Source organism: Poromitra crassiceps (genome assembly GCF_964638095.1).
Source record: "Poromitra crassiceps genome assembly, chromosome: 14".
NCBI classification, from domain to species: Eukaryota; Metazoa; Chordata; class Actinopteri; order Beryciformes; family Melamphaidae; genus Poromitra; species Poromitra crassiceps.
The window spans coordinates 43212163-43225797 of record NC_139633.1 but is presented as its reverse complement, the minus strand read 5'-3'; the positions used below and the strand labels follow the sequence as shown (position 1 = coordinate 43225797).

General features: G+C 40.3%; 1 protein-coding gene across 1 annotated transcript in view; it reads left to right on the top strand.

The window, feature by feature from the left end:
- LOC310789212 (uncharacterized protein) overlaps nucleotides 1-6935 on the top strand; it is a gene marked incomplete at its 5' end in the record, with an annotated part of 77961 nt that extends 71026 nt beyond the window's left edge. The window contains one exon of the mRNA XM_083650798.1: nucleotides 6080-6935. Within this exon, the coding sequence (XP_083506924.1) occupies nucleotides 6080-6696 (617 nt within the window). The 3' untranslated portion in view covers nucleotides 6697-6935. The remainder of the gene's footprint in view (nucleotides 1-6079) is intronic.
- Nucleotides 6936-13635: the final 6700 nt, after the last annotated feature.

Here is a 13635-nt window from a genome sequence, read left to right as displayed (position 1 = left end):
TAACCGAATCTTTGCCCTAACCGCAAGATTTAACCTTCAGAAAACTTCACGGCAATTGTAACTTCAAACATATGATTTGTTCGCCTTTTTGTGATCATTCACTTACACATAGTTTTTTATACCCTTCTACTGCAATCCGACTGCAGTCAAACCAGCAAACTAGGCATTGTGTTATTTTGCGGTGTGTTTATACAGTTGATTGTCGCAAAATCCAAATGCAGCATCATGTTATGGTCATTGACTTGTTATTTTTCTCAGATTACATCACCGTTTAAAAATTGTAATTGCATTGCTTTCATAGTAATGTTAAATCGCCCCCAATATACTACTACTATAGAATCAGAGATTTACTTTTAAAAGAAGAAAAAATAATGTTAATGTTAATATCTGTTTTACTACTTAAATAATGTCATATTATATGCATAAAGTGATATATATATCCGCGTAATTTATGTCATATTATGCATAAAGTGTTTATATCCGCTCTGCTGCATAACGGGTGATCTTCATTCATCTTTCCCAATTATTTTCCAAGCTTGGTGGCTTGCGTGGCAACAGGCGGAAGTGACGTAACACAAGTGGGCGTGGTTTCACCTAAACTGGGCTGTGAAATGTATACACGCGTCCAGGACTACATAACCACTAAGAAGAGGGCAACAAGTGTAAATACAGATTAGTCCTAGAAGCTTGTCTACGTGAATAGGAGTGTTTTCTCCAAATGATTTGGATTTATGTAAGTGGTACACATGTATGCTGTTAAGGTGTCATTTCAGTTTTCTAATTATTTCTTAGACAACTCAGCTCATTCCAAAGAAACAACAAAAATGCTTACCTTTTATAAAGAAGAAACTAGGTGTATGTGATTGTTTTATTATTGATCTTATTCATGGACTCCATCTGTATTGAGCTGAAATATGAGCCATGTTCATGAAAGCCATGTAAACGTTTAATGTTGGCTGTTGCAGATTATCGTCTTCTCCTGCATAACCTGTTTAGTGCAGCTTGCTCTCTTGTTTAGCCAGGATTCATTTACTGAGTTAATTTCATATACACATTTACATTTTTTAGAATGTTTACAGGAATTGTCCGTTACACATCCAAGGCATTGGTTATTTTGCTTTAGATAGACTTGGATGACTCTTTGAGCTAGATTTTAATAACTTTATTCAGTGTAAGTCATTTTGTTTTGTCATGTTTGTATTGTACGGCACCCCTAGGTTGCTGATGCCTGCTGTAGCATCAAGTATTTCACCTTTTTTAATAACATATCTAAAATGAATCCCAATGCTCCAGACTATTTGAGTCTCTCTTTAATAGAGCCCGACCGATATATCAGTCCACCGATATTATCGATATATCGGTATCGGCCGATATTGCCGAAATTTCTTTAGTTAGTTTATAGACAGCATGTTGTGTATATTTGATCTTTTTTCTTAACTCAAGTTATATTTTATATTTGTTCTAATGTGTTTTTCTACTTCTAGTTATTTATAATTATTAAATTCCCAGTTCAGTTGACTGTTTCATTGCATTGATGTAATTTTGGACAATAGTTTATTGATAAGCTGTAAAATATCCTGCATACATTACATATCTCAAGTCATATCTTTGTCAAGTATTTGATATTTGAGGCATCATTACAAAAAATATATATATAATGTGTATATATAATATAAGAATATCGGCCGATATATCGATATCGGAATTGTTTTACTCCCTAATATCAGCATCGGCATCGGCCTCAAAAATCCAGGATCGGTCGGGCTCTACTCTTTAAGTCCTAATGAAGTTCCCCAGGGAATTTGAATCCAACGTCCAAGTCACCAAGGTTATGTACATGTCAGGTTTCAAACCCATAATACTCGAGTCTGAGTCACCAGCTGATATCTGTGACCTAATCTGCTGGATATTAAATGTTAGCTCTACTGTTAGCTAACATGATGTTAGCTAGCTAGTTCATACACTTTACGGTGCATCCTCGACAGACGGACTAGCGATGTTCTCCATTCCAGTCAGTGTGCTCAGCGGTCTACTACATGCAGGCCAATACTGTGAACCATCACAAATTTAGGGTAACTGAAAAGATGTGGACCTATGTCTAAAGCTGGTATTATACTTTCCAATTCCGTGAAGGTCCACGCGATGTAAATTTTGTCTTCAGAGGGTGTATGGGTAGGCTCTGTCCGGACATTAGTGTACCTCCCACTGTACCAACCATTGTGACTGTGCGGCCACTAAGCTACAAGGGTGCGACTGCGCATGCGTTGGAAAATTTGAAGAGGCTGTGCGAAGAGGTCCGTCGATACCTGCATCTCTACAATTTGTCTTAAAAACACTATAAAGGCAACATAGTGCATTGTTATCATAGTGCGCATGTGCAGAATACGTCAAGATGCCACAGAATACGCCGGACGCTGTAGAATACATCAGACTCTGATCTACTGCGCATGTGTGGAACGTGTCCTCCAAGAGGACTCCAGAAAGTAGTATAAACAGAACTACTACGTGTCTGTGGTGTCCCCATCTGTCAGTGTACGCATCCGTTCGGGATCGGAGGCTTTTTTTAATCAAGTCTCGAAGTTCAAGTCTAAGTCTGCGTTGAGTCAGGAGTTCAAAATTGGGACTCGAGTTCAACTCAAGTCTCAGTCTAGGACTCATAGATCGTTTTTTTTAGCTAGGGTAAAGATCCATGTGATCTTTTTGCCATGATCGTCCCACATCTATCTGTAACGTGTAATTGTCAGATTCCAGGGTGACTCTGGTCCATTTTTTAGATTGCTTGCTTTCTGAATCTGCACAAACATTTTAACTGCCGTTTTTTACGCAGTTAGTCAGGATGTGAACATAATAATGCTTCCCGCTGCAGTTCAATCACCCAAATGGAAGTAGGTCATCCTTCACTCTTCTCACTGCTTTAGTTCATTAGATTGCTCATTCTCACACAGCAAGCCCCATTTGCGTAGTAAAATATGCCGGCCCAGGTAATAGCCAGGATCAGTAGTAGATGTATAACCGTGCTACTTGGGTAATGCTGAGGTCCAGTATGGAGTCTGGGAACAGAAATGGAAATGTCCAAATGTCACCGTTCACTGGTGATGCTACACTGACTAAGTTTACATGGACTGCAATACTCTATACCACACATGGGCAACATACGGCCCGCAGGCCGTATGTGGCCCACGATGGAATTGCAGTGCACCTGAACACAACATGCAAGATACCCGTTGAATAAGTGTCCAAATGTTCATGTCATTCTGGCCAATACTCTTCTGTTATAGCATTTCAGTCTGGAATATGGAATATCTTTCAATAATCTTTATGACTAAAAGGCTAAAAGTAATCTCATGTGTAAGAAATTACTGTTCTACATTGAAGTAGAAATTTAAATAATTAACTTGTTGGTTTTGGATTTATTTAGCTTCAAGAGTGCATTTTTGTTCGTGTGACCCTCAATACAGGCTTTGAGAATCCCGGCCACTTACTGATACTTAATGCTTAAATTAACACACTCATATTCTGGTTTATTTCAAGAAAAACATTTTGGATAGTGGAAATTCAAAGTGGCTGGTAACTTTAAAATCTAGCAGCCATATGGCAGGTGGTGAAAAAAGTTAACATAGGAGTGAGTGAGAAAAGGATCAAATATTGGTGGTTAAGAATGAATAATGACATCACAACTGTTAATTTAAAATTAGTTATTCCTCTAAAACTGGCTTCAAATGCCCCAAATTCTTCGCGCTGGTACCGTTCAGCCCTCGGCAAAATCTGGTAGCGAGGACATTTTTTTGTGGCCCTCTCTATCATCAAAGTTGCCCATCCATGGGTTACGGCATGACAATATTTGTTCGGCCCCCGGCAACAATCTGGATTTCTCATGTGGCCCCCATGAAAAATAGTTGCCCACCCCTGCTCTATACTGTATATAGATATATAGATATTAACCTCATTCAGACAATACTCTGATTACGACACTGCCATGTAAACAGCATGTTCTGATTACCTTAACCTGAATAAGGTCATGGTCAGAGTAAGCAATAGTTGAATTAAGACGTGGAGTATTTCCGATCTTAGTCGCATTATTGTAAACGTGTACACCTATGACATCCTATCGGAGTTTTGCAGCATTTTGCGACACGTACAGCAGCCCAACTGCTTGACGAAGCATGCTCTAGCTTCCAGCGAGTGTTGCGAACATGTTTACAGAAGAAAAGAGGTTGGTGACCAGTAAAAAGAAGTCTCAACATGTTGTCCCTAACACGGTAGAGTATACCGCATACTCAATCCACAAGAAAAAACGTAGGTGCAAGGCACACAAAAAAGTAGCACTCAATATCAGCTGAGGAAGCTTTTGGCTGAAACGTGTACATTGTGGTCTGACCCACATTTACTTTAAAAAACTGAAAGGATAATGAGAGTGCTGGCCCGTTTTCTTTTTTCGTAACAGTAGAAAATGGTAGAAACATGACGGAAGAAAAGATGACTACCAGCAATAAAAAGAAGTCCCAACATGTCCCTAACACGGTAGAAACATCACAGAAAGGCTTTCAAGTTAAACTCCAGAGGGAAACAAGTCATTAATAGGACTGTGCTCTGTTAATGGAAATCACAATAGATTTTTGTTTTTTTAGAACAAGGTCAATCGTCGGATTATTGCAGTCCATGTAAACATAGTCATAGTAGGATCCTGAATCACCTCACTGATTGCCAAGATAAGCTGTAGTTTTTACTGCAGGGCTGAAAACTGCATTTTAGACACTTTGACCAGCTGATTTCATATTTTGAATGGGAAAATAAATGTAACGCTGGTTGGTCAGCTCTCAAAGCTACAGAAGTTTAAGGCACAGTGTTTGGTCAAAACTTTTCACGCCCTGTTGAACAAAATTATTTAGATATTTAAAATGTAATTCCATGTTCCTTCTCTAAACTACATACTATGGCCTGAATGTATTACAGTTTAGACAAAAATGAACTTGTTAGAATAAGGTACAGTAGAAGACTAGATTATTATTATGTTTTAATGTATTATTACTATTATTATAGTTATTATTGTTGGCATTTGTATTGCAATCATGTTGGAACTGTGTCTATGTACAGCTAGTATTGATGAGGTTTGTAGATAATTAAAGATAATTAATTGTAAATATTTTTATTTCAGGGCTCAAATCTCCTTTTGATTTGAAAATGTTTTAACGTAAATATATAGAAGAAAGAGATATAGAATAATATAGATGAAAGACAGAAGAAATATGTATAAGTTTTGATCTCGGCATATTGCACAGTGGGACTCTCTCTGGTCCTGGATTAAAAAACATAGTTGTGTTGCGTTTTAAGGTGGAATAATGTTTTAAGGTGGAATAATGTCTTGGCGATCAAGGTAGGTGATCATCTTGATCCCTTCACTGCGTTATTGAATCGGACTGAGTTTTCAGGTAACTCTATTGGGTTACAAGTTCATCTCTAAAGTCCAAAAACTGTTGAATATAATTTTTTGAAAATACTCGCATAGACGTGTTAACCATGAACTTTTTTCTATGCAGTACTTGAAATATTCATTATGCTCTTTTTAATTCTGGAATATTATTTCTTGTCATCACCATGCCTGCTCTGTAAGTTTTATCTGTCAACATACAAACTCTAAAGCAGCATCAACCTGGATGTTTGACTGGTTTAATACTCGTTAACTTACCTACTGTGATCATTTTAGTCAATTACATCTTAGAAGATTCATTACAGTAACTAGATAGCTAGATACATGCATCAAATTTCAAAATATAAACCCGTCTTCAACATATGTTTGAGGTAAATTGCTCAGAGAATGCTCCAGAGTTTATGGTATGATGGCGGCATTAAGGAAGAGCTACAACCATGTTGAGTGGTAAATTTCACACAGGACTCTGTCTTTATTTGGTGCTGCTAGCCTGAACAGAAACTTAGTCAATGTTTCAGGAACCTGATGCGTTTCCCTACATCCAATGAAATGGTTTCCTGGACCGCGGTACGAGATATTTAGGGATCAACTAAAGCAGATGAATCCCCTCGAGGCTTTCTGACTTAAAAATGTGTTCTGTTGACTTTCTAGGCAAGCCGATCAGCAGCGAGCCCAAGAACGTTTGGATCTGCGGTCACTCCCTGGTGTACTGGGCGGAGTCCAGGGCCAAGTCTCCAGAGGTAGGTATGCAGCTGGGCATGGACCCCAGCCGTGTGGTGGTCTCCTGGAAGGGGGTGCAGGGCATGACCTGGCCCCAGCTCCTGCCCCAGCTGCACCAGCTGAAGGTCAAATGGCCCAACCCCGACGTGCTCATCATGCACCTGGGTGGAAACGACCTGAGCACCGACAGTCCCACGGACCTGCTGGCCTCCGTCAGGAAGGACCTGACCTCCATGCGGAGCATCTTTCCACAGTGCCTCCTGGTGTGGTCCAACATCCTGCCTCGCCGTGTGTGGAGGCACTCCACCGACAGCCACGAGGTTGACCTGGTCCGCACCACAGTGAACCGCAGGATCCAGAACATCATTGGCGAGCTGGGCGGCACCGCTCTGACCCACGACAACATCCGTTGTGGCTCCAACACCGGCCTTTACCGGGCCGACGGGGTCCACCTGTCACCCAAAGGCATCGACGTGTTCAACCTCAACCTGCAAGATTTCCTAGAGAAGTGGGAGATGGAGGTGAATAAGGCTTCCGAGCCCAGTTAAGAGCCGTCTTAACACTTATGAGATTTTTTCTTGTTTTGTGTTTTTACTTTTTTATTTCTCATAATACCCTAGTAGTTGCATTGGTGGGGAAAAACAGCAGTTACTTTACTCACAATGATAAAATTCCACCTAAAGAGCATCCAATTTTGTTGTAATAAATTTAGTACTGTGTGTACTGCGTTATAGTGTAATAGTACTGCAGTCATGGTGGTGGTTTTAGCTTATCATGTAGAAACCTTCAGCTGTTTGTCTGACTGGAAACAATAAATTGGATATCAAATACTCTGCTGTCAATCTCATTCATCACTTTAATAAACCAGATGTAGTTATGTTCAAAGATGAAGCCAATATATTTGGGATTTATATTTGGGTAAAATCAACAATTTTGTTAACTTGAACTAGTTAATCTGAGGGAAAATGCATGGTAATGGGAGCAATGTAGCATAGTTGAAGATATATTGCACAGAACAAATTATTGCTATTGAATGCGGGTTCAAATAGAGGAGCAGTTACAGTGGTTAATACAAAATCCCATTATTGAGGTAGGATCAGTAATAAACGGTTATAGTGACCTACAATGGACTGCTGGCGGACTCTGGTGGACAATAACCACAGGTGTGGCCTGAGGTAGCTCGCAAGGCATTAATGGGATACAAGGATGGTGCTGCCATCCTTGTATCCCATGTACATGTCCAGTATAATCCATACTGCATTTATGATCACTGTTCCACTGACAGAAATGCATTTTTACAATGCGAAACAAACGATCTTCACTGCTCCCCATCTTGTCCTATGGAAACCAGACGGCGTCTCCAGTCTAACACGTTGATTCCATCCATACAGTCCGTAGCATCAAACAATGCAGTATTCATACTTGAAACATGTTATGTAGAGAAACAAAGCATAACACTGTTTGGCATGGGGCAAAGTAGCCTACTCCATACAATCTCTCCTGTTGTCTGTCTGCTTAACCAGACTGACTTCCGCCAATAACACATAGCCTACTGCCCACGTCAAAGTACGCGGCTACTATTTGGGACCGGCGTTTATTTACCAAAACATGTAGCCAGACCCGGCGTCTATTAGTATTTGGGACTCGGCTTTTCTTTGAAGTTTTACGGTATATAGAAAAGAGTGAAAAAGACAAAAGATAAAGGACGAGCTCTACAGGCTGTTTGCCTCAAACATTGTGATGACTCATCGACATTGGTGTCTAGGTGTGGGAGTGACGGTGTGTAGGCATCGGTAACTACACGCTGGTGATGTGTGGGAGTGACGGTGTGTAGGCATCGGTAACTACACGCTGGTGATGCGTTCCAATGCGGAAGCAAGAAACGGAGAGCCATCATCTCGCCATGAGTCGCCATCCAAACAATTGAGAGGCAAAGTGGAACGTCACTTCCTGCTTTACCAGAGATTTTCATCCGCAATTTATTTTCCCATAGACATTTTGTAAAATGCGTATAAAATAATTTTACTTCATCGAACCAAACGGTTCAGCTAACTCTATAATCGGGAGAGACCATAGAACATTTCACTCGGACCAAAACAAAACAGAAAAAATCTTTAAACCCACATTTTTTTTAACGTTTTGGTCCCAGTGAAATGTTATGCGATCTCTCCTGTTTCTAAACATATCTACCGTTTGGTTTGAACCAGTAAAACTATTTTTATAAGCATTTTACGAAATGTGTATGGGAAAATAAATGGCGGATGAAAATCTCTGCTACAGTGCTGAAGCAGGAAGTAGGCGGTCACTTTGCCTCTCTATTGCACTCCTGAAAAAGAGAGTAGCTCCTCGAAGTTGGCCAGTGCTGTGGCTGATGCCTGGGATTCTGGAAAACACTGGGGATTTTATTTAGAAAGTTATGACCAGAAGCGGTGTATTTAACTCTGGCTGGTTTGACACTGCCTGCATACAGTCTCCTAATGAGAAGCACACAAAATGTTGGTACTAATTGCCATTTTCATTTGCTGTTAAATGAAAATGTAATGATTGTCAGTGAGGACATGCAAATGTGTGTCAAGTTTATTTGTATAGCCCTAATTAATGTCTCAGAGGACTTCACAGAGAATATGTCTAGCTAAATCTAGCTGTCGTGTACACTATTTAGACCAGTGCATCTCAAACATTTCCACATCAAGGGGCCCTAAACTAACACAAAGTAGACCACGGACCCCCATTTGATCATCTCATAGGAATTGTGCTTTTAGATGTTTTATTACAGAAAGTGTACGAAACCCATGACCAAAACAACAGTCATACATTCTGTCATTGTGTTACTTATGGATGAAATTATAGTGAAAATAAAGTATTCCCCTTTTTGCTGGGGACCCCCTGGAACCCCTTCAAGGACCTCTTGTGGTTTCCTTTAACACTTTCCTCGCCAGGGTTTCTGACCATTTTCACTAATCTTCCAAGACCCACAGAATATTTTCTTCTATGACTATGGTATATGTAAACACCGAATATCTCAAAAGAAAGAAGAGTTCATAGAAAAAAAAAAGTTTGTTTCAGCTTTCATCCTCTAGTTATTGACACTTGAATGTAGGTAGTTTTCACAGAGAAAGCAGCACGTTGTACCAGCGGAGTGAGGGAGATATTCACCCCGCACTCAGAGAGGGGATGTGCGGGTCACACTTTCATTCGGAGAGGGTGCTTCTGTAGCTCGAGGTCTGGAGGTAGATTTGACGGCTGGAATTTACACTATGTGAGTGCTCACAAACTGGATTACTAATCTACTTGACAGGTTGTTAAAAACAATTTAAATTCAGCATTGTGTTCTCTACCCATCGAACAACTGCTTCTCATTCACTGTTAGAAAGAAACTTGCTCTACAATTCATTCTACCAATATTGGATTATGCTGATGTATAGGCTGCATCCAAAGCAAATCTTTCCCTTAATGTAATTTATAATAGATTATGCAGATTTGTTCTTGGCTGTCCTTTGACAACTCACCACTGTACAATGTATGAAACTCAACTTGCCCTCTCCCATCATAAGAAAACAGTGCCAGTTTATTTTTAATGTATATATTTCAATTACCATGGAAGGGGTGAGATTTATACACACATCACGTAGGTACAAGGCTATAGCAGTGAATTCTGTATCAATGCAAAGAAGTAGAGCCTGCACACTTACTCCAAGCCACGTAGTTTAATGAGGAAAACAAAGTGGCAGCTTTTTGATCCTACATTGGATCTTCGTCAAGGTCAGAAATGTATGTCTATATTTCAATTACCCCCACTATATAAAGCAGTCTTTGGTACCCTTCTCCTCTATCAATTGAGACACTTTACACATCTTTTTTTTCTGTTACTGCAGTCTGTAAGTCAATAGCTAAGAAAGCCTCGCTGCCTGATTGGAATGATCTACCGTACCTGTAAATATTTGTTTCATATCATGTTTTCACCTCTTCACAAATGCTCTGTCGTCTTATCATAGGACCAGTTGTGCATGTCCACAATAACATCGGTGCTACGACTTAATTACTTTAATCCTAAATCAAAACTTTAATCACTATCACTGAGATGAATATGCTAATACCCGATACCTAATATATGAATGAATGTATGTTTTCCTGTTTTTGTATGTCCTATTATTTGATATTTAATTTGTTGTTTTTCGTCACACTTAGTCTTTTTATGTTATTTTGTTGAATGTTTTGTCTTATTGTGTCTATATTATATATTGTATTGTCATGAAGACCCCCTTAAAAACGAGATGCTTGATCTCAAGGAGTTATTCCTAATAAAAGAATTTCAAACTTTAAAGGGCACCCGATCCAGAGAATCACCCTATAAGGTTGGTGGGCCTCTGGGTTGAGCTAAACAGAAGTCATTGACAGAGGTGTTTGGAGGAAGTGGTTTGCTGTCAGATGTTGGTGAGCTTCCCTGCTTCCTCCCCGCCGACCAGGTGAGATTTCTCTTTGCAGGTTCAGCAGCCAGGAGGACGGAACCTACTCTATATTACAGTGGTTCTACTCTATAATACAGTGGTTCTACTCTATATTACAGTGGTTCTACTCTATATTACAGTGCCCCCCCCCCCCCCCCCCCCCGGGTTCTAGGCCTACATCTCTCAGCATTAAAAAGAGGGGGGAAAGGGGATACAGTTAGGCTACTTGTTAAGACAGGACATTGTACGACATTGCTGAAGATCAAATTCTTTAAACCCCTATACTTGTTACTTGACTTTATTGGTTTATTTGGTCAGGACAGTACACATTGATGAACAGTTACCTATACAGAGTCATCTACTGTATATGACCACAGTAAATATGTGGGATTTAGCTAAAAGCTCATTTGCATCCGTAGTCCTCAGGACATACAAACATAGAAGATAAAGACATCTAAACAGAATACAGTAGGAAGAAGAGAAAAAAGGCCACTAGAAACAATGTGGCCCAATGGACATAATTGTGCGTTAAAAGCTAAAGTGCACGGGATAAAAGTGCAAAATTACAAAATAAAGTGCAAGGGTAGACACATGAGGGCTGAGATAGTTATGGTTGCAGTGTTCATTTATTTTTGAGCCATTCCTTGAGGTTTATTTTGAAGGTTGGATATGTGGGGCATTCCCTTATTGCAACTGGGATAGTAACTGTTCCAGATTTTTCCACCAGTGACAGATAGGACATTGTTACCGAAGGCACGGTGCGCCTGCGGGGAATCTCAGTCTCCTCTCTGGCAAGCCCTGGTGGTCATGCCTTCTACAGGTAGGGGAGAGTGGGGTGAGTTGTGCCACCCCTTGTATCTAGAAAACCATAGAAGAAATTGGTCATGTGACCACACATTTTTGAAGAGGCATCCATTTTACTCACTCTGCAAAGAAGGGAGGCAGATGGCACAAGAGCGAAGCACATTTAAGTTCAAAAAACTGTTTTTTTGCCCCTCAAAGTAAATTTTTTATGATCAAGGTTTATTGATTGTTGTGTCTGAACAATTATAGACAAGCTTGAAAACATTTCACACATGTGTTAGTGTTTTAGTAAGCTACAATATGAGGCTATACTGTTAGCATGATGTTCGCTCCAAACCAGCTATATGATACAAGTTTGTTAAAATGGTGGGGATGGGGTGATTTGTGCCAAAAGGCCTGGGTTAAGTTGTGCCGGTGCAGTTGCAGTTGATTTAGTGAAATTTTATTTAATTTTGTTCTTAAATGTTTAAATAGACCTTGTTGAAGAATATTGCAGTATTGGCAAGTGTAGCCTGGCTCTGATAGTTTATTTTGTTCATTTTGAACATAATTTTTATTTCTGAAAATGTTAAATATGTAGGTCAACTGCTGCTACCGTTTAGCTTTGTTTAACCCCGTTATAAGTACACTGGACTTTAGTGTTATTTTTATTTTGTCTTGCTTTGATATAGCATTACAGTATTTCAATCATGAGAGACTCGTAATATAATTTTAACAAACTTTATTGAATCAGAATAGACAGTTTGAGTATGGCGTATGACTCCATGATGGGGGGATGTCCTATCTCATACAGCACTGACGCCCCTCTCTCATAAGCAAGAGGAGCGTCACATCATGGAGTCATACGCCATACTCAAACTGTCTATTCTGATTCAATAAAGTTTGTTAAAATTATATTACGAGTCTCTCATGATTGAAGTGTAGTCGCAGACTGTAGTTCAATCATGGAAGACCAAATAAGGCATTAATAGAGCACCCCATGCTGTCATAACCCAAATGACATCATAAATGACATCATAAATGACATCAGTTATGACATCATAAATGCCCTTCTCCCAAATGACATCAGTTATGACATCATAAATGACATCAGTTATGACATCATAAATGCCCTTCTCCTGGTACTATATAAAGCCCCATCACCACAGCTTAAATCACACTTGTGCAGTCATCACTCACCTTGTGTGAGCATCACGCATTCATCCAGCATCTCCAGAGCAAAAAGCTTCATCCCACCACCTCCCCAGATCACCACCAATGTCATGACTCCTGTTGGAAACAAATCCCCTTAGGGGGGGTGTCCTATCTCATACAGCACTGACGCCCCTCTCTCATAAGCAAGAGGAGCGTCACATCATGGAGTCATACGCCATACTATTCTGATTCAATAAAGTTTGTTAAAATTATATTAAGAGTCTCTCATGATTGAAGTGTAGTCGCAGACTGAAGTTCAATCATGGAAGACCAAATAAGGCATTAATAGAGCACCCCATGCTGTCATAACCCTCAGCCCAAATGACGTCACTAAATGACGTCACCATCTCCGACGTCACCTTCTCTATGACGTCACCGTTGCAGCGTGACGTCAGTTGCCCAAATGACGTCAGTTATGACATCATAAATGCCCTTCTCCCAGTACTATATAAGGCCCCCATCACCACAGCTTAAATCACACTCGTGCAGTCATCACTCACCTTGTGTCAGCATCACGCATCCATCCAGCATCTCCAGGCAAGAAGCTTCATCCCACCACCTCCCCCAGATCACCACCAATGTTATGACTCCCGTTGGAAACAGATCCCCTCAGGGGGGATGTCCTATCTCTTACAGCACCGACGCCCTCTCTCATAAGCAAGAGGAGCGTCACATCATGGAGTCATACGCGGCGTATGACTCCATGATGTGATGCTCCTCTTGCTTATGAGAGAGGGGCGTCAGTGCTGTATGAGATAGGACATCCCCCCTAAGGGGATTTGTTTCCAACAGGAGTCATGACATTGGTGGTGATCTGGGGAGGTGGTGGGATGAAGCTTTTTGCTCTGGAGATGCTGGATGAATGCGTGATGCTGACACAAGGTGAGTGATGACTGCACAAGTGTGATTTAAGCTGTGGTGATGGGGCTTTATATAGTACCAGGAGAAGGGCATTTATGATGTCATAACTGATGTCATTTATGATGTCATAACTGATGTCATTTGGGAGAAGGGCATTTATGATGTCATAACTGATGTCAT